Source organism: Amphibalanus amphitrite, unplaced genomic scaffold (genome assembly GCF_019059575.1).
Source record: "Amphibalanus amphitrite isolate SeventyFive unplaced genomic scaffold, NRLGWU_Aamphi_draft 001812F_arrow, whole genome shotgun sequence".
Lineage (NCBI taxonomy): Eukaryota > Metazoa > Arthropoda > Thecostraca > Balanomorpha > Balanidae > Amphibalanus > Amphibalanus amphitrite.
The window spans coordinates 151-25,885 of NW_024883305.1; the positions used below are offsets into that span (position 1 = coordinate 151).

At 48.8% G+C, this 25,735-nt stretch overlaps 1 protein-coding gene across 1 annotated transcript in view; it reads left to right on the forward strand.

Moving 5' to 3' along the window:
• The first annotated feature begins 507 nt into the window (after positions 1-507).
• The window catches only part of LOC122375296 (KH domain-containing, RNA-binding, signal transduction-associated protein 2-like), a 37,815-nt gene continuing 12,587 nt past the window's right edge, over positions 508-25,735 (forward strand). Inside the window, exons 1-5 of the mRNA XM_043354599.1 lie at positions 508-794; positions 3,173-3,334; positions 19,578-19,748; positions 20,633-20,796; positions 21,191-21,243. Of these exons, the coding sequence (XP_043210534.1) occupies positions 753-794; positions 3,173-3,334; positions 19,578-19,748; positions 20,633-20,796; positions 21,191-21,243 (592 nt within the window). The 5' untranslated portion in view covers positions 508-752. The remainder of the gene's footprint in view (positions 795-3,172; positions 3,335-19,577; positions 19,749-20,632; positions 20,797-21,190; positions 21,244-25,735) is intronic.

Consider the following 25,735-nt stretch of genomic DNA (forward strand, 5'->3'; position numbering starts at 1 on the left):
CGCCCCGGCTGACTGAGCAGAGCACCAGGCCCAGATCCATGCCCAGACTACCCGGCGCCGAGGCATACGAGTTATCCCACATGGGATGGTCACTGTTTGGACTGGTTACCTGTTCTGTGTATGGGGGCGGGGAGGGGGGGGGGACATGAGGAGGCTGATGAACTGTGCTGAGGACCCCCTGTTAAGATCAGCGGTATTTATTGACACATAATTTGATATGACTTCGCCCGATAAATTCTAGAGCGCAATGCCGACGATGGACAATGTCAGATAAGCACTGAGAGCGAAACGATGGCAGTAATGCTGGCATGTTTCCTGCCTCTGTTTGAAAATGGTGACATATAATGCTGTCTGGGTCCAAGAACAAAGATCTACTAGATACCAATACAAATACCTACACTCAAAGCCCCATCAAAAATGTGCAATTTAATGCCTCTTTAAACTTGACGCATTAGTAATAATGTTTCTCCTCACCCTCAACTGAGGTATGAATATATAGATCCAAAATCAAATATAAAATGCTTTTCTGTGCGAGCATCGTGCAGTACGTACACATGACCTCTCTAGCCAGTTGGGCAGTTGGCCGGGCTTTGTACTCCTCAGACGACCAAGTTTGAGCAGGTCCATAGAGGCTGTGCGCGACGCCGCACTACCGGGTGACCTTTGGTGCGTTTCAGTTCAACTTTGTCGGTAAACTGCTCGGCCCGAAGGGCAACTCTCTGAAGCGGCTCCAGGAGGAAACACTCACCCGAATGGCGATCCTGGGACGCGGCTCCATGCGAGACAAAGTCAAGGTGAGATAAAGTAATGTGGGGGTCAGTAATGTATTCGTTTTTGAAGCGAGTGTTTCTGATCTCTCTTTGTTTATTGTGCTTTAACTCGCATGCTTTTATTATGTTTAAAAGTTTGTTACAATTACGGCAATAAGTGAGATATTTCAACGGAACATATTTGTTTCGGCTCAACTCTGCGATTATAAAAAACTCTTGTGTTTCAGCTTCCATAAATATTAAATTCCTACACCCAGCTGCATCCTTGACTTTTCAGCGTGGACTCATGTTCCATTTACCAGATTGCTCTCATTTTCCGGATACTTTTAACCAGATTACTCATTTGAAGGTGACTGGTGAAAACAGGTCAAGGCATATGCCGAGCACATGTCGATCTTTTTTAATGACAACAAATGTTGCGGTAACAAATGAATAATCATACGCTGCTGAACGTATGGCGTAGTCATAGTGCATCGGTAGACTGTGGCTGGCGCGGCGGAGCGCCGGTAGTTAGACTGTCCCGCAGCACGACGATGTGTTGCGGCACAGCCTACCACCAGCCCGGCGCCAGCCGAGCCACGGCGTTCACCCAGACGCGCGCGTCTCCCCGCGAGCTGAATGGCTCGATGGATGGGCCGCACATTTGGCTTTATCGTAGAACATTCCCGTTAAGATGACTTTCCAATCTGCCGCTAGTGAGTGCCATCGGTGAGTAGAAGTTCACCTGAAACTCAGCGTCAATGTTTGCCTTCTACCTATCGCAAAGCTAGCCTTAGTTTTCAGCCTTGGCGTGAAGAGATACCAGCGTAAGACTTTAAATCGGGATCATTTTGGGCTGCTGTTTGGAAATAAAGATATGTTTAGACCAGATTGAAAATGTTTGGAGTTCGCTCTCGGTGGTCTGGCGCTTAGCCAGCACGCAGGATAGAATGCATATCAAGCATCACCGTGAATAATTCCCACCAATACATCACGGGAAATTGAAATGGTGAGTTAACTGAAAGGCTTTATGGTAAGATATTATCAGATATAATTAAAATTTGGAGAAAGTGGGAGACGCTTCATTAGCCTATTCCACAATTAAAAGTTATTCACGTACAAGATGCAAGATATCCTCCTATTTGACGTAGTTTTTAAATCATATTGATGCTACCCATCGCTTGGCTCCCATTTTTATTCATCCTTCACTTCCGCGGGCCGCATTGCCCTATTTATAGGACGGATCCCACTGCTCCTCTTCCATCCCTCCCCTATGGGCCGTGACAGCAGTGAAAGCTCGCCCTACTCCTGGTGGCGCAGAGCTGGAGTCGACGGTCCGGGAAGAGGGGGAGGCGATGGAACCGGGACCTCCGACCCCCGGGATAACACCTCCAGCAATTAAGCCAATAGGACCACCGCGCTGGTGAAATTAAGTCGAAAAAGGCACTGATTGGTTACTGGGGCTCTGCTGAAGAGTCTAAATATTATTTTAATTTTTACATCATGACTTGACAAAAATCTTTAGTACTATTGGTAGTGCCATATGCTTCATTTATTTCATACATGTTGGAAAAATATAATACGTGATTCTGCAACAATTGCTAAATCCACGCTGTCATCAACTTGGGGTTTCTGGGGATTAAAAAGCCGTTTGAGATTGCTGAAACTGTTGACCGTCTCCATTTGCGGCTTTGAAAGAAATAAGAATTGGGTTATGGAAGATCAGCATCAGCGTTTCCCTGCACTCAGTGATGACTTTTTCTTAGAGATCGCTAAATCCCTATAGATTTATCTTATCCCCATGGTGACTGTTTCACAATACAGCAGATACTAACTATAATTGTTGCGTCTGGAACCGTTTTGTGGATTTCTATTCCCAGCGCACTTTAGAGGGAACAAGGAAGTAGCATTAAAAATAACCAACCGGGAAATACCACCCAAGACCAGTCCCCACCGCAGCTGACATTGTGACTGTTCTGGCTGACAGGCTGACAGTTTGTCTGATAGGAGTCTGATGTCGGTCTGATGGTCTGTGTGAAGTTGGTGTGGTGGTGTGTTGACTTAGGCCTGATGGTCTGTCTCTCGTTGGTTCAACGGTGGGGCTGACGTCGGTGTGGCGGGATCTGATAGCCGGTTTGCCAGCCTGACGGTTTGGCGGTCAGCTGGTCTGTCTGTCTGTCTGTCTGTCTGTTTAATTGGCTCACTAAATAAGGTTGACTGGTTTCTGGCTGGTCTGTCTAACTGACAGACTGTCTAATGACTCGCTGCTGGTCGGTCTGTCTGTGACGCGGTCTGCTGGTCGGAGTGACATGCAGGGTTTACTGGTCTGACTGACGCGCTGGTTGAACTGCCTGACTGACGCAGTCCGCTGGTCTGACTGACTCGGTCCGCTGGTCTGACTGACTCGGTCCGCTGGCCCCCAGGAGGAGGAGATGAGAAAGTCCAACCACCCGCGAACAGCCCACCTTCACGAAGAACTGCACGTGGAAATCGTCGCCTTCGCCCCGCCCGCCGAGGCGTATGCGCGCATGGCCTACGCGTTGACGCAAGTGCGACGTTACCTGATACCGGACAACAACGATCAGGTCAGTGGTGTCCGAGGCAGTGTTCGCCACGGGCCCCAAAATCCCCAGCCCAGCCCGGCCCGGGCCCATGGGTTCAGAGCCCGGCCCAGCCCGTAGCCCGCTCTTGGCAAATATTCCAAGCCCAGCCCGGCCCGGCCCGTCAAAAATAGCAATCTAGTTATTGTCTTAGTCTATTGCTATAATAAGCATGATTGATTACACTATTTTCAGAACAATTCAAATTGCATGAATATTAACGTGGCAATCATGACTCCCTTCTTTTCAATGAATATAATCATTTCAAGCACCTATGGCACAAATTTTAACAGTAACAGCAAGCACCTCAGTCAATTAGGTCATGATTACACACCTATAAAAAGTTTACATGATTATATTAACTACATTCTATGAGTAAAGTTATCTTGCAAGCTGATGTGTGTGAACATTATCATTCAAAATTGGTGACTCTAATGCATACTTGAAGGAAGTATTTGCAACATGCTCTATACTTCCCAGCACTTACCAGCAGAAAAAAGCTTGACTTATGGGAATTGATGAATGATGAATCTGTCTGGGATTGACCTTGCTGTTAAATTCACTCCATAGATCAAGATGCTGCAATATCAAAAGCCTGAGAAAGCATACAAAATAGGTGACACTAACTTTAGCACTGTCTTCCAAAAAAAGATAAAATCCATCCATTTATCAGCAAAACTGATTTAATCTATTTTCAATTCATGCCCACGTGTCAACCGAATCTCTGTGGACAACTATCTGCTACTTTCCTTGCTATTTTATGTTAGGCTCTTTTCAAGATATGGATATCGCTAGCAGCGTAAGCAGAAAACATGGTAAGCTTGAAATGTCATTGGGCACTTTTGCGACTTTTACGCATCATCATCATCAATTGAAAATAAGCGAACACTTCTTGATTGTCGCAGCTGCGGCAGGTAGCGAATTTGACCAATTGTATAATAAAACATATATGATCAAGTTTTTGTTTTGTTTTTCGTTCGAGTTTTCAGACTTCGTGATTAAAGTTTTATTTTTTATTTGTTTAATTTTGTTTTTCACCTTGATACTTACTTAAAAAACGTATTTATTTGATATACTGTTGTTATACTACCTAGATGCCGCCACATAAACATAGCGCCGCCGCGGCCGCCGCCATGATTGCAAATTTTGTTGAGAGGGGGCTGGTTTGTTGTGATTTATTTTGACAAATTTATGGACATTTAAAGAAGCTTTCATCGCGAAATACTCTGTAGAATTCCTCGTTACTTACAGTGTGTTTTGTGAGTATCCTTTTAAGGTTCTGTTCGTTAAAAAGCCGTCGGTGAAGGAAAAAAGACTGTGTTGGAATTGTCTCACTATCGCCATATATAAGTGTTAAACTTAATGTAGCCCTGTAGCCCATCATTGTTGAGTGGCTTCTTAGTTTTTGGAGTTGTAGTGCTAAGTAAGTTATTTTGATGACTACATTTTAACTTTTATTAACAAACTAATGATGCTAGAGATTCTCTGATCTTTTTGGTTGCGGAATTTTTATGAAAACCCTCCTATGTGTGACATGATGTGATATTGGATAATTCTCAAGATTCCCAAAATTCAATATCAAGTAGGTTTTCTTTCACATTGCTTAAATTTGGTTTAGTTTTTGTATTTTCCCAGTGGGTTTTGTTTGCATCAGTTTCCAAATTTTCTTAAATTGACATTAGTCGCAAAACCCATAGTGCACAAAGCTCTTGGCCCGGCCCGTCCATAGCCCGTTAACTAATGATATTTGGGGGCCCGGCCCAGCCCGTAGCCCAGCCCGGCCCATGGCCCGTTGGGCTGGCCCGGCCCGTGGCGAACACTGGTCCGAGGATCTCATTTGTCGCTAATGTTACCCGCAGATACGGTGATACCGGTACGGAATTGTGGTGGCTGAAAAGTGTCCAAGCCACAGCGACAACACTATAGCCGCGTTTACATAGGGCTAGTTGCCAGATAGTGGAATTCCGATACCGAGACATTTATTCCACTAACGAGACATTTCAGGCACATTCCGCTAGTTCTGACGACCTATCCGGCCAGAACGCCAGATAGGTCGTCAGAACCAGCGGAATGTGCCTGAAATGTCTCGTTAGTGGAATAAATGTCTCGTTATCGGAATTCCACTATCTGGCAACTAGCCCTATATGTAAACGCGGCTACTGACGCATTCCGATGCTTTATCATCACACTAACACATGCACAATAGCATGTTGACGCATTCGCATAACCCATCATCACATATTCGCCGATTATGTGAATGTGTTAACGCCCTGATAAAGCATCGAAACCCGTCAGCGTTTATACAGATTTGAATATTCCATGTAATTACCATAATTTTCTATACGTGAGCTCTGACCAAAAAGGACACATTTCACCCGGAGCCCGTATGCTATTGACATTCTCACCTGAAAATAACAAAACAAGTCTTTTCATCATCAACACATTATAACATATATTAAGCATTTCAAACGTTACGTATCGGTGCATTTTTGCATCGTATGTATGTTTTCATGAGCAAATACATTTATTAAACATCGTATGTTGAGCCACGATGCAATAAATGTAATAGTTAAGTCAACTGCATACATAGAGGCCGTTATCAAAGCGCCATTATCAGAATAATACAGTTCCCTGTACACTAACGACCTGCCTGCAGCAACTGCAGCGGTTCGGCAGCATGACCTGGTGGGAATGCAGTCGCCCATGAACCGCTTCCTCGTGGTTTTTACCAGCAGAGGTTAGAACGACTATTATAAACGGCGTTACCCGTCTAAAACATAAAGCTTTGAGCATGAATGTACTTTCAACGAATAAGCAACGATGCCCGCTGGGGTGAATTGTGAATCCGGTTCGAAGCGGACGTGGGCTGAGGCCTGCCACCATTCATTAATAATGCAAGCCTGCATGTTGTGACGTTTCCACTTTCAGGATGGCCTGGCATGAGATCGGGTGACCTGACCCACAGTAATCGAATGGTATAGTCTCCGCCGAGCTCATCTTTATAGGCAGCATCGCCATTTTATTTACTATGCACAAGCGATGCGTCTCATTTGATGGTATCACCAAGGATGCAGAGAAGACACCAGAAAAAAATTAAAATATGTCGTCCTTCGATAACCTGCCATTATATAAATTGCATTATCTTCAAAAATCATATTGATTATGAGATTGTCTGTTCGGCGGATATGTTTTTGTAGGGATGCAAAAATGACTATGTCCGGCAGAAACCATTAGTGGTCTCAAAGGCACTCGCAGCGCAAAGTCCTGCACTACCTTAAATGCCTCATTTAGGTAATGAGTTCACTAAGGGTCTCTCTAGCCGCCTGTCATACGCTTTGGCCGGAAATCTTGGGTTTCAAAGTGTATTTAATAACATTGTGTCTCATTCAAGGTTACAAGTAAATCATTTACGATCAAAACAAACCAATGCGTATTGCGTATTTACATGCATTGTATAAATCAATATCAGCTCGCTAAAACAGGTCAAGACGCAGGCATTGACGCTTGTAGGGTAGTATTTTACTTAAGTACGAGGTGTTAATGCACTCCAACTACTCACAACTCAGTGCACTCAGTGGTCGTTCATTTTATGTGACGACTAGAGACGTCAATCGGATACCAACTTTTTGGTATACCGATACCAAACCGATATCAACCTGGTATTTGGTATTTCAAGACTAACATATTTGGAATTTCGTTGGTATTTTGAATCCTCGCTAGGTAATGTAAAAGAGGCTGTGAATTTCGTTAAAAGTTGATATTTCCCTGATATTTCCAAGTCGGTTCGGCTTCAGTATATGCCCACGGTTCCTGTTGATATTTGATTTCGTATCGGTATCACAATTTTCCCAAATCGACGTCACTAATGACGACCACAGTCCACAAACCACATACAGCCACGCACACCATAGTCACCTTGAAGAGGCAAAAAGTGATAAAGTGAGGCCGGGCAGATGGCATATGGTCAGCACATGCCTACAGCCAGTAAAAGTGAGCCATATAGCAAACTGTCAGACATACATGCAGACACTAGACAGACAGACAGACAGACAGACAGAGCCAGCGGCCACCTCCCTTTCCACGGCGCGGTGGGTGCTGGACGGTGGACCAGACGGACCGGGCGTGGTGGCCTGGCCTGCAGTGGCCAGGCGGCGGTAGCTGGATAGGACAGTGGATGGACCTGCAGTGGCCGGCCATAGTCGGTAGCAGTGTCAGACGGCGGCCGGGCCGGGGTAGGCTATTATCGCTCTATCGCACACTGGTCGGAAACGCCCTCATGAGAGGCCATGGGCGATTCCGGAGTTTTGGATGATTTTTTATATAGATCGATTTGAAATTGATCAAATTATTATACTTAGGCCAAAAAAACTAATCCGGGTGACTAAAAATAGCTGTAATCAGCCCCCGAAGATGGGGTATTCCAGAACTCGGAAACTGACGCGGAGCAAGAGGTTTCTTGAGCCGGATATTCAGAGTCTTATTGCTGACAGACATTAAATTGAAATCCCACATATTATGCATCAAAATGTTCGTTATGAAGTTGCCGACTGGTCAGTGCAAAATTTTTGGTATACTTTTTCCCTAACTAAGATGTACTATAGCTTTTTTATGAAGGCTCTTCTACAGTGATTCTGGAATATAACTGCAAAGTTTAGGTAAGGAAACAACAGGTAGTCCCATCTAGTTCCACTCTGATTTTTTGTGAGATGAAGTAGGATTTAAATTTACACCAGGGCAACATAAAAGCTAACTGCGCATATTTGCGCAAAATTTGCAGGAGCCGCTCTTCCTACCCAACTACCGCCCGCCCCGCCCCAGTTTCGGCTCGGCCGCCGCGCCCGGCTTACGCTGACCTGTGTGGCCTGCACGCATCCATGCGTAGTTGACTGGTCATTAAAAACAGATGCGCTTGAGTTTATGAATTTTGTGAAAAGCGCGTTTTATGTATGCATTTATGTATGTATTGACATCAAAAGCCTTCCACATATTGCGTGGCGATTACGGCTTGCATTTAGAGAGCCTTGCTATTGACAACCATCACTCGGCTGAAGAAAGTGGAAATTGAAGCCTTCGTGAATATAAGACGCTGCAAATATAGGACACCTGTCACTGACGTCGGGTTACCTTGGGCCGTCTCTTTACATTAGATCACAATTCCGGTATTTAACCCTGGCCGGACCGATTGGTTTTCTACATTGACCGGAGAGGGTTGGTACAACTCCCTCGCCGTTTCGCCTCTAGTTGAGCTAGAGCCTCGCGGAAAAAAACAAGCTTGTGTGCCGTTATAAGACGCAAAAATTAGGTACTACCCGATTTTAAGGTCTTAGGTCAGCCAGTGACCTCTTAGGTCAGGTAAGTGCCACAAGGCACGGGCTCGGTTTTAGGTTAGGGGAAGTTGGGGCAATGCCGGAGTTGGGGCAAAGCCGAAATTCGAGATATTTCGAAAACCGTAAGACATGGATGCCACCTGTCAGTGATGCTCTGAAGCTTAAGTGACTACAATTATCGCATGTTTGTTACGAGTCGTCATTCGGAATACTTCGACTGTGAGGGCGCCAAGAGCGTTTTCAAGGTACGTTTCCCTTGTACTACATGCGCCTTTGAAGCTGCATTTCTTACTCATTATGCTACCGTTTGTCTGGCCAATTCGGTCAAGTAATCTTTAGCATGTCTTTGCATAAGTGTGCTGCCTATTTGAAATTTATACAGCACGTTGAAAAGTTATGGGCCTGCAAATGAAAGTATGGCAGGTTGGGGTAATGCCGAAAACGTGCGATTACGCACGTGTTAAAAGCACGCTACGTGGACTTTACTGCTGTAGAATAGCAACGCGTATTTTTAGTCACACAAATTACACTTTCAACCGACACAACGGCCTGTTACCTATAAGGAATGATTTACCTGGCATGTTTTTATTATATCACACAATTATAACTTCCAGTGTGCACCGCGTCCTCAAGCTCTTAAAACGCGTGTCAGCTTTGATCAATTCTGGATAAAGTTTGAGATAAAATGGCAAAACATCAATGTCGGCATTCCCCGTAGATCATTTCTCCCATTTTCGGCTTTCCCCGCAGTCCGGGGCAACGCCGAAAAAGTCACTTCTTTGATATTTTTAGTTTGTGCGCTTAACGGTATGCGAATTCATCAAATGCGCCTGGTATGTTTGAAAGGCAAAAGACTGGCCTCTCGAATGACGCCAACAAGAATAGCTTATGTTGTCTACCTTGCGTGCTACGGGCGTCAGAAAAAAAGTCTTCGGCGTTCCCCCAACTTCCCCTAATTACTTTGCCAAAAATGGTCGCACTGCCGCGATTTTGGCATAATCGTGTTTGTCTAGCTCAGGCGCGTTGAATGCTATACTTGGTGTTCGGGTGACAGTGTGGCCAAATTGGTTTAGCGTTAGGGGGAGGATGTATAAAAAAGTTGTATGAGGATGTCACTATTTTCAAAAAAAAACTCGTCTTCAGTGTCATTTTAGGTGCAGTTTTTACAAGTTATGTGGAAAAACTATACCTGACGTCAAGCTCTGGTGGAAAGTAAAAAAAAAATCAAATATTGTCATCAAAGATGAAAAAACATTGCAAGCGTGACAGTACGAGTATGACGGTGTGAATCGTACATTGGAACATTTTTAGTCTTTATTCCTTCACTAGGTATGCTTTCACAACAAAAACGTTGTGATGATGTAATTTTAAAATTTCTGAGGATGTCATTATACTTTTCATTGGGGGCGACTTTCCCCGCAACATCACCAATTTGGCCACACTGTCGGGTGAAGTCAACTTAACCCTCGCCGGCACAGGCCATTTTGCGTCCTTCGACGGCACAAGGGGGGGGGGGGGTACGACTCCCCCCTCTCGCGTTTGGCCCCTGATTGAGCTAGAGCCTCGCGGAAAAAACGAGCGTGTTGCCCGTTACGAGAGGAAGCCGATGATACCCAATTTTAAGGTCCTAGGTCATCAGGTGACCTTCCAGGTCAGGTCAATGACCCGAAAACCGGGAAAATCGGAACCTGTTAGAAAGTCGTAAATTGTGGCTGCTATGTGGTTTTCCGGGGTGCTGATCACGAATATTGTATTAGTTTTGATCAGAGATGATGTCTTTAAGCATTTAGACCAGGTCGGGTCAGGTCAGGTCAGGTCAACCGGTAGGGGTTGTGACGGGTATTCGTAATACGTGTCAACCGCCTCTGACAGCTTCGTAACATGTTACGAAGGCGCCAAAACTACTTCGTAAATGTTCAAATGGTTGCTAAATTAAAATTCAGCTCCAAAAACTAGCCTAGAAACATGTAAAACTCGAAAAAGTGAACCGAGGTCACCCGAGGTCACCAAAGGTCAATGACCTGACCTGACCTTCAGGTGACCTTGACACCCATCCTAATGTATGGGAGCAACATCAAATCACATGTTTGAGCTTCTGAAACCACGAAAAGCTTGCAAACGCGCAGCTAATGCGAGCCGACATACGCCGAATCGCGATTTCGGCCAAACATGGTCACGGAAAAGAGGTCACAGGTCAAAGGTCATTGGGGTCAGGGTCATTAAATTTTCAGGGTAGGTGTAAAATTGATCAATGCGAGGGTACTGAAAGTTTCGTCGCGATCGACCGCTTTTTACGCGAGTTATTCGCGAAAAACCTTAGGGGGGGTTGCATCAACCCCCCCCCCTGTGCCGGCGAGGGTTAAGGTGTTAACCTCGGGTCAAGGTCAGGTCAGAGCCCCTCAGGTCACGAAAATGGTTGAAGGAAGTCATATCGCATATCATTCGATTCGGCAGGTCTTCCTGAGTCCAATGGTGGCTTTCCCGACTCTCTAGCTCCATCTGATCAGGAGTTATTGACGAAAAACTTACATGGCCTTAGTGACGTCATAAATGACGTCACGCAAAGTCAACAATGCTTAAGTCAAGCACTGGACCTTGCAAGGAGTGCATGAAACCATTCCCGGTGCCCGAATAGCAGCTCCCAATTTCCCTTGTTGACTTAAAGTGGTGCTAGATCCTGTATTATACTTAATTATGACGTCATAACTTAACAGATTCACGTCATATATTTAGTGCTTGACATCCAAATGATAGCTTACATATGACAGAGAAGGTATGCAAAGTTTTATGAAGTTTGCTTCACTAGTTGTGGAATAACAAGCAAAAAACTTTTGCGGAAAGGCCGCTGGCCTCGCGCTGGAGCGTTTCCGACCAGTGTGTATCGTCCGGCTATTGAGGCGGCCTGTGCAGGGTGGGGGACTGCCAGACCCGGGGAGTGGGTAGGGGGGGGGGGGACTGCGGCCGGCCGCTTTTGTTGGGCCTGGCCGGTTTTACAAACCGTACCGCGCCCCGTATCGGTTATCAATGTTGGTATGACATGGCACAGTTGACACTGGTGAGGGTGTAGGTGACAGTCACACCGAGAAATAGATGAACAGGGGGTGAAATGGGAGGCTAGTGATGCTAGCTGGCGTCTCACGAATCGACATTGTAAATGTAACATACGTGCGGCAAATGTGACAATGTAGAATAGTTGGATGAATGGAACGGTGTGCATATATAAAAACATGTGACACATGTGGATTATTACTCATAAGACACAAACACATTTTTGCTTCTTTATTGCACTGTCGCCTAACCCGCGCCCCACTGGGGTCTGTGTATAACACGCCCTACTGGGGGGGGGGGGGGGCTATTCATAGCCCCCCCCCTCCTAACTCCGAAACTACTGGGCTGATCGTCAAAATTCAAACGGCGTCTGATAGCCCCGGAAAAACTGTCGAGCGAAACCTAATTTCATTGACCTCGAGGTCACCGATGACGTCACAGGTCAGGTCAAAGTAAAAATTATTAGCATTTTGGCTTGTTCACGTTTTGGGCTCTGGCCGCTGTCTTACAAGTCAGAACAGGCTCATTTTTGGATCACACACTCGGGAACAGATGCTCTTGTTACCCTGAGGGTACCAAACTTGTACTTTGATTTTCAGGTCAAGGTCAGGTCATCACAGGTCACGAAAATATTATATCATGCGTCGGTCACGTGACACATGTTTTATGGTCCGTTTAGGTCAGAGATTTCGAATTTGATGTCGTTTGTGTCATTCGAGGTCATTTTGAGTCGAATTTAGCTTAGGTCAGGTCACTTTCAGGTCAAAAAAGGTCAAATTTTGAAGTTATAATTTTTCAGCAAAAAAGGTGTCTATTGGATGCAGTTTGAGCTCAGGAACACGATGGTGCCATTTATATTGGTGTACGATGTCAAATACGTACTGAAATATTGATTTGAAACATTGATAATTGTGAATTTTTTTGCAATAATGCGTATAACTTGGCCATTTTTGAAGATATTTAGGTAAAACTTGCTAGAGTTAGTCATAATAATGCGTTCTATCACATATATTCCGGTTTTTTCGAAAAGTCAAAAACTTTTTGGAAAAAATGTAAAAATGTAAATTTTGAATTTTATTTTACAAAATTTTCGAAATTTTCAAAATTTTGAAAATCCGAGATAGCAGTTTGATAGCCCAGTCTATTCTGAGTCCTCCCATGCAAAGAAATTGGATCTAGCTTAAAATCTGAGCCCTTGGGAGCGATTGCCGTGGTTCAATGTTTTGCGTCGAAATCGGCCGAACATGACGTCACTCTGACGTCATTTCCGGCCGACCTATGGTAGCTACGAAGTTCAAATTTTGACACAAGGTGTCAAATTGATGCAGCCTAAGGTACTGAAAGTTTGGCGTCGATACGTCAAGCGGTTTGGAAGTTATTGCCGAAAAACGGGAGGGGGGGGCTATAAATAGCCCCCCCCCAGTGGGGCGAGGGCTAATGAACCGTTTTCCTAAACATATCCTGGACATATTTTTTCAATATATGTATATGTTTGTAAGCCAATGCAGCGTGTTCGACTTTGTGTAACCTAACTTCGCTGATTTGCGTTGTGCCAGCACGGCTGGTCGTTTAACTTGGAGCTTCTCAGATATCTGGACGCCTAACTGCAGACTTGTTTTCGGCCATATCGCAAATCAAATCAAAACTGGGCATAACAAGCACATCGATCAGAGTAGCAAACTATGTGCCCTGCAGGCTTAATTCGGGGCTTCCGGACAGTGAGAAATATGTAAAGCTTCAAAGTTTACAGCTTTCAAATGAAAGTCAATTTAACTGTGTCAACAATTCAAAAACAAATATTTCCATTTCCGCAATTCAGCTGAATGCACTTCGTTTTGGTTTGCGAAACCTTCTATAATGTCAGGTTTACCATACTTACCAACTAGCATATTGGCAACAGGATCATAAAACAATTCATAATAACCTTTTTAAGAAATAAATGGCCCGTACAAAAAGGCAAATGTCACCTGTCTGGTAAGGCACAAGACAAATTTGCATTATATGACAATGAATGTGCCATTCTATGAACCTAGCTAAATTAGCTGGCAATATCCACAAAAGACGCAAATAGTGACGAAGTGATTGCACCCAACAAGTTCTCAGAGCATCCACGCTGAACAGTGAACTGTTTCAGTGTTGGTCGATGATCGGAAGAAGCTCACATGGAGCAGCGAACATTGTGGCGCTGGGTCTCTCTGGATGGCCAGCTGCATGCTCTTTTGTGTGAGTTTCCGTGACCGGTTCCCCATCCCTATGACCAGTCACGCGAACCGTGCCTGCTAAGCGGCATCTCGAGAGCCGCTTAAAGTCATTAAAGCCATTACGAGCACTGCTGGGGCTGAAAAGGACCGAGCCACTCTGGTTAATGGCGCAGGGTGGTCTGAGGAAGAGCTTGCAGATATCGTTCTGGGCTGTTACTTATGGAAAATATGCAATGAGGAGCTTATCATGCAACAATTTCGCTTGCACGATTGAGCATGGTTGGCATTCGCCCAGAAGCTGCAGGGTCCCGACCTCAGGGAGTCAGGTGCGTTGCGATATTCATCTTCCTTCAGAGTCCAGCACTTCTTCCAGTCCAACGCGACAGGGGGCATTCTCACATACATGGATGACTTCTTACATCCACGGCCCTATATACCCTTCCATCAGCTGGAGAGACAAGCGTAGCATTGCTCTTATTCAGTCCACGCAGTCTCTTTCTTAAACGACCCTGGACGATGCTCTCAGTACATAAGGCCAATCTGAAACACGTCGCCGATGATGTGCACGTTCTGACCTTTTGAGGTGAGGGTTTTCGTGGATCATCTCGATCCCGTACGGGAGCGGCCACATGAACGTCTCAGAAAAAGGTTGACGTTACATTCATCCATGTGGAGACTGCTTTGCCTTCATCCAGCGCCGGCCTGGCAGATTGACATACTCTGTCCTTTTCCTTCTGTTTTATTTGGAGCTCATCGTCGCTGGTTCAGCTCGTACCTTCTTGTAGGTGTAGAGAAGACCATGAAGGCGCTGTCTGACTGTGGTCATAGTCCGACACGGATGCCAGTGTCTACTAAGAGCTTTCGTGTCAGCTTTTTTCGTGTATGCTGCGGCTTTTCCTCCAGCTAACTGAGCATCTTATCCACGTGGTAAACAGATATCTTGCAGGAGCTTGCCCCTCCCCTTCTCTTTGCTTTGGTGGGTGGTACCATGAGTCCATCACATCTAACCTACATCTCCATTGTTAGCATTGTAGTATATGATGATTTTCAGCTTCTTTGTTTTGGAGTCCACCATAACAACATAGCACTGCGTCAACAGCGCGGTAACCACCTTCCCCGGTTTTGGGTAGAAGAACACCGTGGTCTTATCGCCGTTGAATGCGAAAAGGCTGCTGCCTTCCTGGCAACCTTTCACTTCCTTAAGCTCTTCTGAAATCCTCCGGCGCCAGTCGATGGTACCGAGACCGACGATAGTTAGGCTAGAAGGCTGTCGGCGACTTCCATGGACGTGAAAAGCGGTCCATCGTGAGGTTTTGTCGCTTCCTTTTAGCTCTTCTACCACAAAGAACGCCAGTATCGGCACTCGGCACGGACTCAAGGTGGGCGTTCGGCGGCGCTAAGTCAAGCGCTGCTGGCTGCCCATTGTACGGGAACACCTTCAACATGTAGCGCAGTGACGATTCCGCCAAAGTACGGAGAACGCCGTGCTAACCTGGCTTGTTTTTCGTGAACATGCGGAAACCACATCGACCCTTGAATCGGACAAGGCGCTCGTTGAGCGTCACAGATTCCGACGGCTGGAGGTGGCGGTGCAGCTCGTGATTGAATTGAATTCGTCCAGCTGGTTCCGCAGCGGGTAGAACTTGTCTGCAGCTCGTCGGTCATCCCGGGTCGTTCGATCATCGACCGTGACGAACCTCAGAATAGTACAGAAGCTCGTTGCCCCCATAGTTGCACTGAAGATGTCAGATCCAGTTCCTTTTGAGAACAGTTCCAGAACCATCAGTCGGTTCTAAAATCCGCGCAAGACGCAAAAACGTCTTGCAGCATATGAACGCCCATATTTTTGTGACTGTTACGTCTTGCAGCATATGCTGCATCTTCGTGTTGCTGTGACCGGAGTAGGTGGTTTTCACACGCCTCTGCTCCTCTTCCAAAGTCTTGTTTGTCCATTTTACCTTCTCTGTCATCATTCCGCCGGCAATGAAAAGCCTGAATGCGGCCATTTCCTTCTTTGCCGCTCGTGCTTGCTGGCCATGCACTCCAGGCTCTTCCCGGATGTTAGCTTGGCTCCGATGTCGGCCAGCGGGTGGTGGCACCGTTTTTCATGTCTCGGGGACCCTGCGCGCGCCTCGAAGCTGGGCCGTCACCCTGCGGCGGCTCAGCAAGCAGGTCGGCCTGACGAAGGATCGTCTTAGATCTGGTTAACTGTTGGATGATTGTAAGAACTGTTGCGTCGTCTTCGTCTCCGCGTCTCGTAGCCTGTGACACCAGCACTGACAGTAAAGTAAGATTTTCACGCTATCCCGATAGTACATGTGCCGCGCTTTAAATTGCCGTTTGAATTTTGAAAACTGTTTGGTAACATCCCAAGATCTTAGGGGACCGAAACGTCTCCCCCCCCCCCTTCCAACGGGTGGTAAGGTCCGGGAACAGGCCAACAGTGGGAACAGTGGGATAGTTTATCACCCGGGCCGCCATTCTGTATACCAAGGATGCGTCACGTTGACCCGTGCCTTATGTCCGTCGATCCATGCCACAGCTCTGCCGGACTCTACACGGATTCGTCGGATCGCAATGCTCTAACAGTCTGACGCCTCACCACGCTCCACAAAGCAAGCACACAGACAATATACCCAAGGGGAGCCGTTGGCGTTGGTTGCATCGGGGAAAAAACTCTCTGATATGCCAACGCGTCCAGAAACAGGCGTGTTTTTGTGTTGCGCCTGTGGCTGAGATTCCGTGTTACGATAAGTAGCTGTTGTCCGGGCGCGGGCGGCTCTACCCAGCCGAACGCACTCAGCTCGATGCCCATTTGGTCTCTGCCGCGGAAAGACAGGTGCCGATTGAAAACAAAAAACAGCGAGGCTGAGGCAGAAAAATGGCCACCGATTTGCGTCAGAATGAATAGCCTGGTTGGTTGATGGTGGTGAAGTCTCCAGGGGGTGTACTTGTGGGCCAAGATTACCCCGCTGTTTTGACAAGCTTGTTCAAGAAGCACGCTCGAGTGTGTGCTTTGGCAACGGTTTTTAACGATATGCTTTCAAGTTTGAAGTTGTTTTAGTTATATTTATGTCTTGCGGGCTCATTAATTTGGGTTCTGGAGAACGTAAAAGTTTTGACTTAATTTTGGGGCCATTCAATTAATCGATTGAAAGCATGCACAAGCGGATATAATTTGTAATGTATTTCTATTTAAACGAGCGTTCTCAGTTTTGGCTGCCGGTGTCACTCGGTGGTGCCTTTAAGTGGTGCCTCTGGGTGGTGCCGCTGGTCACCTGCAGTGGTGCCGCCACGGGTGCCATCACCAGTCCGTCTCCGCCGGCGGTGATTTGGACCGGCCGCTGTCCCCAGCTGCGCCATTCCAATGCATGAAACGAGCCCGCCGGGTCAGCGGTGCCGTCAGCGGAGAGCCGCTGATCTCCGGGGGCGGCTGACGACTGGGGATGCCGGCCCGCGGTACGACAAACGGCGGCCCGCGGTACGACAAACGGCGGTCCGCGGTACGACAAACGGCGGCCCACGGTACGATACACGGCGGCCCACGGTACGATAAACGGCGGCCCGCGGTATGACAAACGGCGGCCCGCGGTACGGCAAACGGCGGCACGCGGTACGACAAACGGCGGCGCGCGGTACAAGCGGCGGCCCGTGGTACGTCAAACGGCGACCCGCGGTACGTCAAACGGCGGCCCGTGGTACGTCAAACGGCGACCCGCGGTACGTCAAACGGCGGCCCGTGGTACGTCAAACGGCGACCCGCGGTACGAGAAGCGGCGGCCCGCGGTACAGAATACGGGGACCCGCGGTACGACAAACGGCGGCCCGCGGTACGACAAACGACGACACGCGGTACGACAAACGGCCGCCGGTGCGCCCTGCGCAAATAAAGCGCCAAGTGGCCCAGCTGGCAATCAGAGGCTCTCCGCCATACCCAGGGCGCGGAGCTCCGTGATAGCGCGCGTAACTTGGCCCGCCGAGTTATGCGCTGTCAGTCGGGATTGTTTGAACTGTTTGTTTGCGTCCGCCCAAGTTCCAGCGGGTGGGCAGGTGCGTTCGGTAGAGCGAGAGCAAGTTTGATGTGCGCACAGTTAGAGCAATTTAGTTGGTGGTTACGTCCACTTTGTAATAAAGGTAATAATTCAGGACGCCTGATCTCTGTGATTGACCCGTCTGTGCATTATGACCACCTTTATTTAGCGGTTTGAGCTGATACTTCCCTGGACCAGCCACGTAGGTTTTTTCATTGAATACATTTAAATTCAACATTGCCTATGTTTTAGATCCTCCCTAGTCCCTGGCAACAAGCTCACAGCACAGACCAGCCCTATTTAAATCAATGGTGACGACACGCGATACTCTCCGTCGGTGCATGCATTGTTATGCTTACATTGCAGTCGGGGGCGACAGCTGGATGAAGGGCGCCTGACTGCTGCCAGACATGAAACGTCTGGTCTGGCATGACATGTCTGGCACCAGTGAAGCGACCTTCATCACGCCCAGATTGAACAACAAAGGCAGCGTTGCGACAATTCCCGCTACACTTGGCAAGCTCGTTAAATTACGAGACTATCAGGACATTTGGGTATTCGAATTGCTTCTAATAAAACAAAGTACAACACAAAACTACGAACACCTTCGTTAATCGCACCTTGCTTTTTGTGTTTATGCCTTCTTTTGCGGTTACTATAATTATAGTGCTTTTGAAATTCCAAGGTGACTTATTCATTTACAAGAGACATTTTGAGACTGCATCTCACGGCTGCTGATCAGTTCAGACATTTCGGCTGCCTAGCCAGGACGCGCTGCCGCTTCGTTGAGATAAATATCATATCGAAGCCTTGGTGAAACGGAACCGCTCGCCGAGGTTATCTCTCCACCTACTTATGTCCGTTTTCAGTACCGATTCCTCTTTAGTTCGCAGATGCTGAATATTCCATGCTGATGGCTCAGCTCACGCTTTTGCGACAATATGTCGTCTAATCCGAGCTTTTTAGCCGAGCAGTTGGGTGTAACGATTAAAGTTTGTTGTATTTGTTACCGTCTGTCGCGTGCGTGGAGTTGCCGAAGCCACCGATTTCTCTCTTGTCAAGTCTGCCGCAGCTTTGTTCCGTTGGACAACCGGAACTCACGCTTGTCGTCTCGCAACTCAATTGGAGCGGACGCAGAAAATGGGCACGGGAACGTAAAGCCTTAGCACGCTGAGGCTGACACGTAAATCGATAACAGAAACTTCTGGGGAAGTGTTACGGTGTGGTAAGTACATCTATCTGAGTATGAGTCAGGTCCGGATATGTGACAGGTCCAGTTGGGTCAGGTCGTATAACTATGTCATGTGTCACAGCTGTCATAGAATCATGACCGTTGTTGTTTGTCCTAATTCGTGCTGACACTCCGTGCACTGGTCCGGTGCAATGGTGCGTCTGCGTGTCGGTCTGGGTGCGGCATTGTGCCCGGTGTGGTGACAATCCAATTTTGGTCCGCTGGTGATCGTCATCCTCGATGATTCTACATTTGTTGACCCGGCAGACTCGCCAGGACTCTGACTCTGTCTGTTGTCCGACAGATTCGCCAGGACTCTGACTCTGTCCGCAGTCCGGCAGATTCGCAGGGACTTTGTCTGACTGTCTGACTTTGTCTGTTGTCCGGCAGATCCGCCAGGAGCAGATGCGGGAGATGAAGCGTCTCGGTCTGAAGGAGGACGGCCGTCAGCCAGCCGGGGCCGAACACCGCGAGTCAGTCGGCGCTGAGGCTGAGGAGACGGCCTCGGGATCATCACCGGGTCAGGACGCCGGACTGCACTCACCAGAGGACGACCCCAAGGTCAGGAGTCCACCTCCCGAGAACGACCCCAAGGTCAGGAGTCTACGTGGAGGAGGCGGGTGGGGTGTCTTTGTCTGGTAACTACAAATGTCCTGGTAACAAAATGTACAATTTAGTCCCTTGTCTTTACCAGCCGTAACTTTGCGCAAAAAAAAAATATCATAAATCTATCGGCTTTTACAAAGTTCCAATGTTTGTCTGCTATCCATAGTCCACGCGATCAAACGAAGTTTGATCCATACCGATCGTTTGATCTCCTAAATAGCATTGAAGTGATCAAAGTATGTTAGCAAGTTGTTCTGAAAAGTAACGTCCTTCCCCAAGGTCCAAGCTATAAATGCTTACTTCAGCAAGAAGTTTTTGCTTGCTGTGTTATGCAATGCATGACTGGTGTACCAAGCTATCGGGGCGCCTTTAATTAATTAAAATCAGGGCCTATTGCATGGCTGCATAAACATTTACCGCAGCATTAACTTCATGCTATACTCACTTTCTGTGTCAATTTTGTGCTAACGAACACTCTTGTCTATCTTCTTTTCTCTTCCCTCTCTTTTCTCCGGTCTCCTCTCTCCTCTTTCACTCTCTCGCTCTTTCTGTGCTCTCGCTCATCGCGTTTTTCCCTCCCTCTCTTTCTCTCTCCCTCTCCCTCTCTCTCTCTCCTCTCCCATTCTCTTTTTCTCTTTCTTTTGTTTTCTCTCTCTCTCTCTCACTCTCTCTGGGTCTCTCTCTCTCTCTCTCTCTCTCTCTCTCTCTCTCTCTCTCTCTCTCTCTCTTTCTCTCCCTCTGCCTCCTCATGCACCTATATTCGCTGTAGTGTGCTAGTGTACTTGTGTGTAGTAAGTACGTGTGTTTGTGTGTTTGACCGTGCTTTACTCCCCCGCCAGTGTTCGGAGGAGCCGGAGCCGGCCGTTCCCGTGACCAGACCTCCTGCGCCGCTCCCCTCCGCTCCGCCCCAGCGGCAGCGCGTGCTCAACATCCTGGACCGGGCGCGGCTTATCTCCGAGAGTTCGCGGGTGGCCAAGCTCACCAAGAGTGTCGACAGCCGCAGGTGGGAGCGTGCTCGTCAGGAAGGCTCGGGGCCGGTGTTTACAGACGCGGCGCCCGCAGATCAGCAGACTGCCGGCGATGGGTGCTCAGGTGGAACAGCGCGGTCGGACCGCGGACGGGGCAGAGTGTGCGGGGGAATCCGGACCAAATTGGAGCACCATTGGGAATGCGGACCGCGAGCTCAGGGAGCGGGATAATCGACAGAGGAGGGTAAACAACTTAGCGCGGTTCGCAGGTATTGATTTAGACAGTTGCGAACGGGTTTGCTGCCAGGTAGGTAGGAAGGATAAATGATCATCTACCACAGCCAAGATCATCTTATCTTATCTTTTATCGGCTCTCATGGCTCACCTGAATGCCATATAAATATTAACACTTGTTATTGTTTGTTTCAGTTTTACCCTGGATGGGGGCTACGAGCTTCCCGAGGCCTTCCTCGCTCCAGATGGTGAGTAGATTGTGAGATCGAGGACCACATGGTGATAATAAGAGGACGTTATTGGTAGTAGAATGTATGTGGACCATTATATAGGCAATAAAGGTTCATGACAAAAGGATAGTTTTTAATGATAGTGTTTAGTGACCTGTTTTATTCGTGACGAAGATGATGTTGCAATTTTTGTTTTTACAGATAACTTTAGAAAGAGCGTACATTAGCAATAGAAGTTGAAATGGGCTAATGTTGTTTCTCGCTGTCTCCTCTTTCACCAGCCCATCTGAAAAAGAGATGCTGAGAGCCTCTGTGACCACCTCCGGTCCTCTGTGTCTGTTTTCCCATGTTTGTCCGTCCGGCGTCCGAGCATTACGGCTTTCTGGGACTCTGCGCCGACCGGAGACCATATCCACCCTCTCTTGTCGTCGGGCCATTACCGCCGGGACCTATATTCTCTAAGCTCGTTAAGGGCGCGCACGCAAAGCAAACTTAGTTACCGTTTCCTGCTCTGCCGGTGCCTTTCTTGTGTGTCTCTGGAGATTTGTGCGCCAGTGCACACTCGGATGGCAAAAGCATCACATCTACACGCCCTGCATATATTATGACAGGAAACCATGAATATTTACTACATAAACAGGCGTATTTGCTGGCTCTCCCGGGTACAGATCAAGGAGCACGTTCTCAGAGACAGGGATCATCTTATTGCGTCTGTTGATGACTGAAGAGCTCAGTCACGATCGGAAAGAAAGTGTTGCAGGAGTTGCAGCGCGCTATCTTAGGTTCACTGATCAACAATGACTAAGTTTGGCCATCAGCATAGCCTGGCCGATATTGTGGAATGTCGATCGATCCGTCCTGTGACGGTTGGATTATTGTGAGAAATCCCCGCGTTCAAGTCACTCAAGTCGATACTGTTATATGGTGCTGGAATGGCTTAGCGGTGGAATATGTATCCAATAATCTGTTACACATATACCTAGCTGACCTGCTAGCCAGCCGTGGATCAGTCTATCTGTTCGGTCTGACTTTTCGGCCGGTAAGTGAGCAATTTTCTGTGGTATTTGTGGTCTCAACACACATGGCTGGTTTTCTCGCGACTGATGAGGCCAGTTCTGAATCTGAATCCTACGCTACGCGCAATCTTTCCGCAATCATGTAAACTACACCAATGCAAAGAAAATATGTCCCATTTGTTCAGCTTTGAAAGCCATCTCCCAGAAGGCAGGCATCTACTCCAAAGTCAACGCAACTTTATAGTGAAGTGCAGTGCTCGGCCTGGTTTACTTTTTATTCATTGAGTCTTCGCGATTTTAGTTTATTAGCGTTTGAATAATCTTGAATATATGGGAACAAAGCTTTGCGTACGTACTTTTTTATTTTTGGTTTATTGACTTATGAACGATGCTAGCTATCAGTACTATGATTGCTTCTACGATGGCAAATGGCTTCAGAATGCTGCACTTATCAAGACGATTACATACCTAGGCCTGGACCGCGCGTATTTAACGTTTTTGCGTCGATTTCTGCTTAGTGGTTTGATTCAATACTGCACGAATAATGGGGCAGCTTTCCTTCTTGTGCCATCTCATTGAGCAGGAATGATGGTTGGCGCTGGGGCACAGCGCAGCGCAGCATATCTGTTAGATGATGGGCCATATAGCTGAGCAGTCCCGCGCGGCCAATTTCGAGGCATGCTGATCCGAGAAGTCGAGTGGAACGGGACTGTATCTGGTGCCGGTATGAACAGTGAGCACGGTATGAACAGTGAGTCTGCGCGGTTGGAGTGATGTGAGGTATTCAAAGATCGGGTAGCCACAGATCAAGATCAAATGCAATATGGGATACTGAGACCCGTGTGTAACCAGACATTTAGCTGTAATTCTTTTATCTTAATTTTGTGCGTGTGCGATAGCTTCTGATCTGCAAGCAAGCCTTTGATCCTGCTAAAAAAGGCTTTCTGTCAGCTACGCTTGTATGTTTATTTTTCCTCGCAAACTTGGCGAAGTTCCTTCGTTGTTTGCGAGCTTGTTTTTATTGAAATCCAACAGAAACCTACAAGACAAACAGGCCGAGCTTCCCGCAAAATGACGACACCCGCTGCGCAGTGCCATCAGTGAAGCGAACAGATCAGGCTCCCATCGGAACAGCTGTCGGCCCTCCGCCACATTCCATCTCGGACCCGCTCGTAACTTGTAACACTCGATCCCGGCTGCGATGTACGGAGAGCCGAGGTGTATTTACGGGCTCGCCCCGCTCTCCGGCGGTGGCGAGTGTGCCGGGCGGCCGAGGAGGAGGATTAGGACTTCTTAGCGCGGGAGCGGAGGACGAGAGAGGAGGAAATCGGCGATGGCGATGGCAGGTGAAAAATTGGGAGCTGGAAGACGAGGGTGATACTGATACTGGGAGGACTGGGAGGATGGATGGAGGACTGAGAGGATGGGCGGAGGACTGGGAGGATGGATGGAGGACTGGGAGGACTGAGGTGGGACTGAGAGGATGGGGAGGCCGGAGGTGTTAAATAGAGGACGAGGAGGCCGACAGGCGGAGGACGGCATGACAATGGCGATGGCAGTAGGTATTGGCTGTGGAGGACGGATGATGACTGAGAGGACAGCGTCGCACCTCCTCGTCTCATTGAAGGCCCAAATGCACCGGCCTGCCTTCCCCGCCCCGACAATAACCGTCCGCCTAGCGATCCGACCACCCGCCGGCCGAGCCACGGCACTCTATTCTCTCAGCGCGGCCGAAATTTAGGTGCGCGGCTGACGGCGCGCTGGCATCGGCGGCCGGCCTCAATAGGGCGGCTGGGCCCGCTCACGGCCGCCCTGACCGCCGCGGTTTTGTTTGGCCCTTGACGGTGACAGACGGCCTAGTCGCCGATCCATTCTCGCCGCGCCGGCCAGACACCTGCTCGGCCTTTTTACCGGCTGGACGACGTCACACTTGGTGGGAACTGCCTGTAGTGTTCACCGCCGTCTCCGGATTCCGATGTATTCTCACAAACTCGCGGTGCAAAACACTAAGGCACTGCCGTGCTGTGCGGCCGGGCGGAGCCTCTCGACTGCTGGCTCTGACTGGAGCCGAGCAGGGTGCGGCCGCCTCACACTCGTATTACCGGGGGCCCGATGCCGAGCCTCGGACACCCGATGCACTAGGTACTCGATACACTACACATTCCCCCCTCTCGCAAAAAAAGGAACAGCATCACTGCGACACGTAGTAGTCCGGTCGTCTACAGACACGGTCGCTTCGCCTGGGACGCTGCACGCTCACATCGGCGGCGTCCGGTGACGGCTCGCAAGCTGTCTCGGTCGACGGGCGAGAAGCAGCGGCGAGCGAGGTCAGCGGGCCAGCGGCGTCGGCCTCGGAAGTCGTGGCGGTCGACGTGGTCTCGCCGGGCCCAGCGGGGGGAGATGCTGATGGAGACGCCGGCGCGTATGGGAGACGGGCCAGATGGGCGGCGTTCCAGGTCCGGCCGTCAGCCAGACGGTACGTTGCGGGACCGACGCGCCCAGTGACTCGCACCGGAGACGTGAACCGACAGGACGTCTTCGAGCGGTGTCCCTGCCGTCTCACGCAGACGTAGTCGCCCTCAGTGATGCGCGGCGTCGTCACGCCACGGCGGCGGTCGTAGGACCTCTTGTTGGACTGCTGTCGGCGTCGAACTCGAGACGCCACACTGTCGGCTCCTGGTGTTGACGGCTGAATGACAGGCAGGTTCAGCCTCATCTGTCGTCCATGCAGGAGCTCTGACGGTGACTTCCCAGTTGTCGTGTGTGGGGTGGCTCGATACACCGCCAGGCTCTTGCGTACCTCGTCAATGAACGCTGCTGGTGGACAGTCTGTGATCCACGACTTGAACGTTTTGTTGAAGCGCTCTACGGCGGAGTTGCCTCTAGGCCAGTAGACGGACGATTTGGTGTGCTTCACCCCTCGGGCGGCCAGATACGCAGTGAACTCCCTGCTCGTGAACTGGGGCCCATTGTCCGTCACGATCTCGTCGGGATAGCCCTCTTTGGCCCACACAGTTGACAAGAACTTGATGACGTCTTCAGTCTCAGTCGATGACGTCAGGCAGACTTCCGCCCATTTGCTTCTGTAGTCAATCAGAGTGATGGCGTAACGGGCAGTCGCTGGTGCTCCGTTGATTGGACCAACGATATCCATTCCCAGTTTCGACCAGGCGCGGTCCGGCAGGTCGACTGGCTGCATGGGCGCAGGGCGTGCGCGCTGGGAGAGGACTGCGTCGCTGTGCTGGCAGCGCTCGCAACTTCGGCACAGCTCCTCCACCTCACGGTTGATGCCGGGCCACCACGCCAGATTCCGCAGCGCCTGTTTCATGCGGACGATTCCGTCGTGCGCGCTGTGCGCCAGCTCCAGGTATCTGCGGCGGAGCTGAACGGGCACAACAACTTGTTGGGCTCCTCTCAGGATGACGTCGTCGTTGCGCACCCACAACTCGTGTCTCATCTTGAAGTACGGCTGGACTTCAACCGGGCAGGCCTTG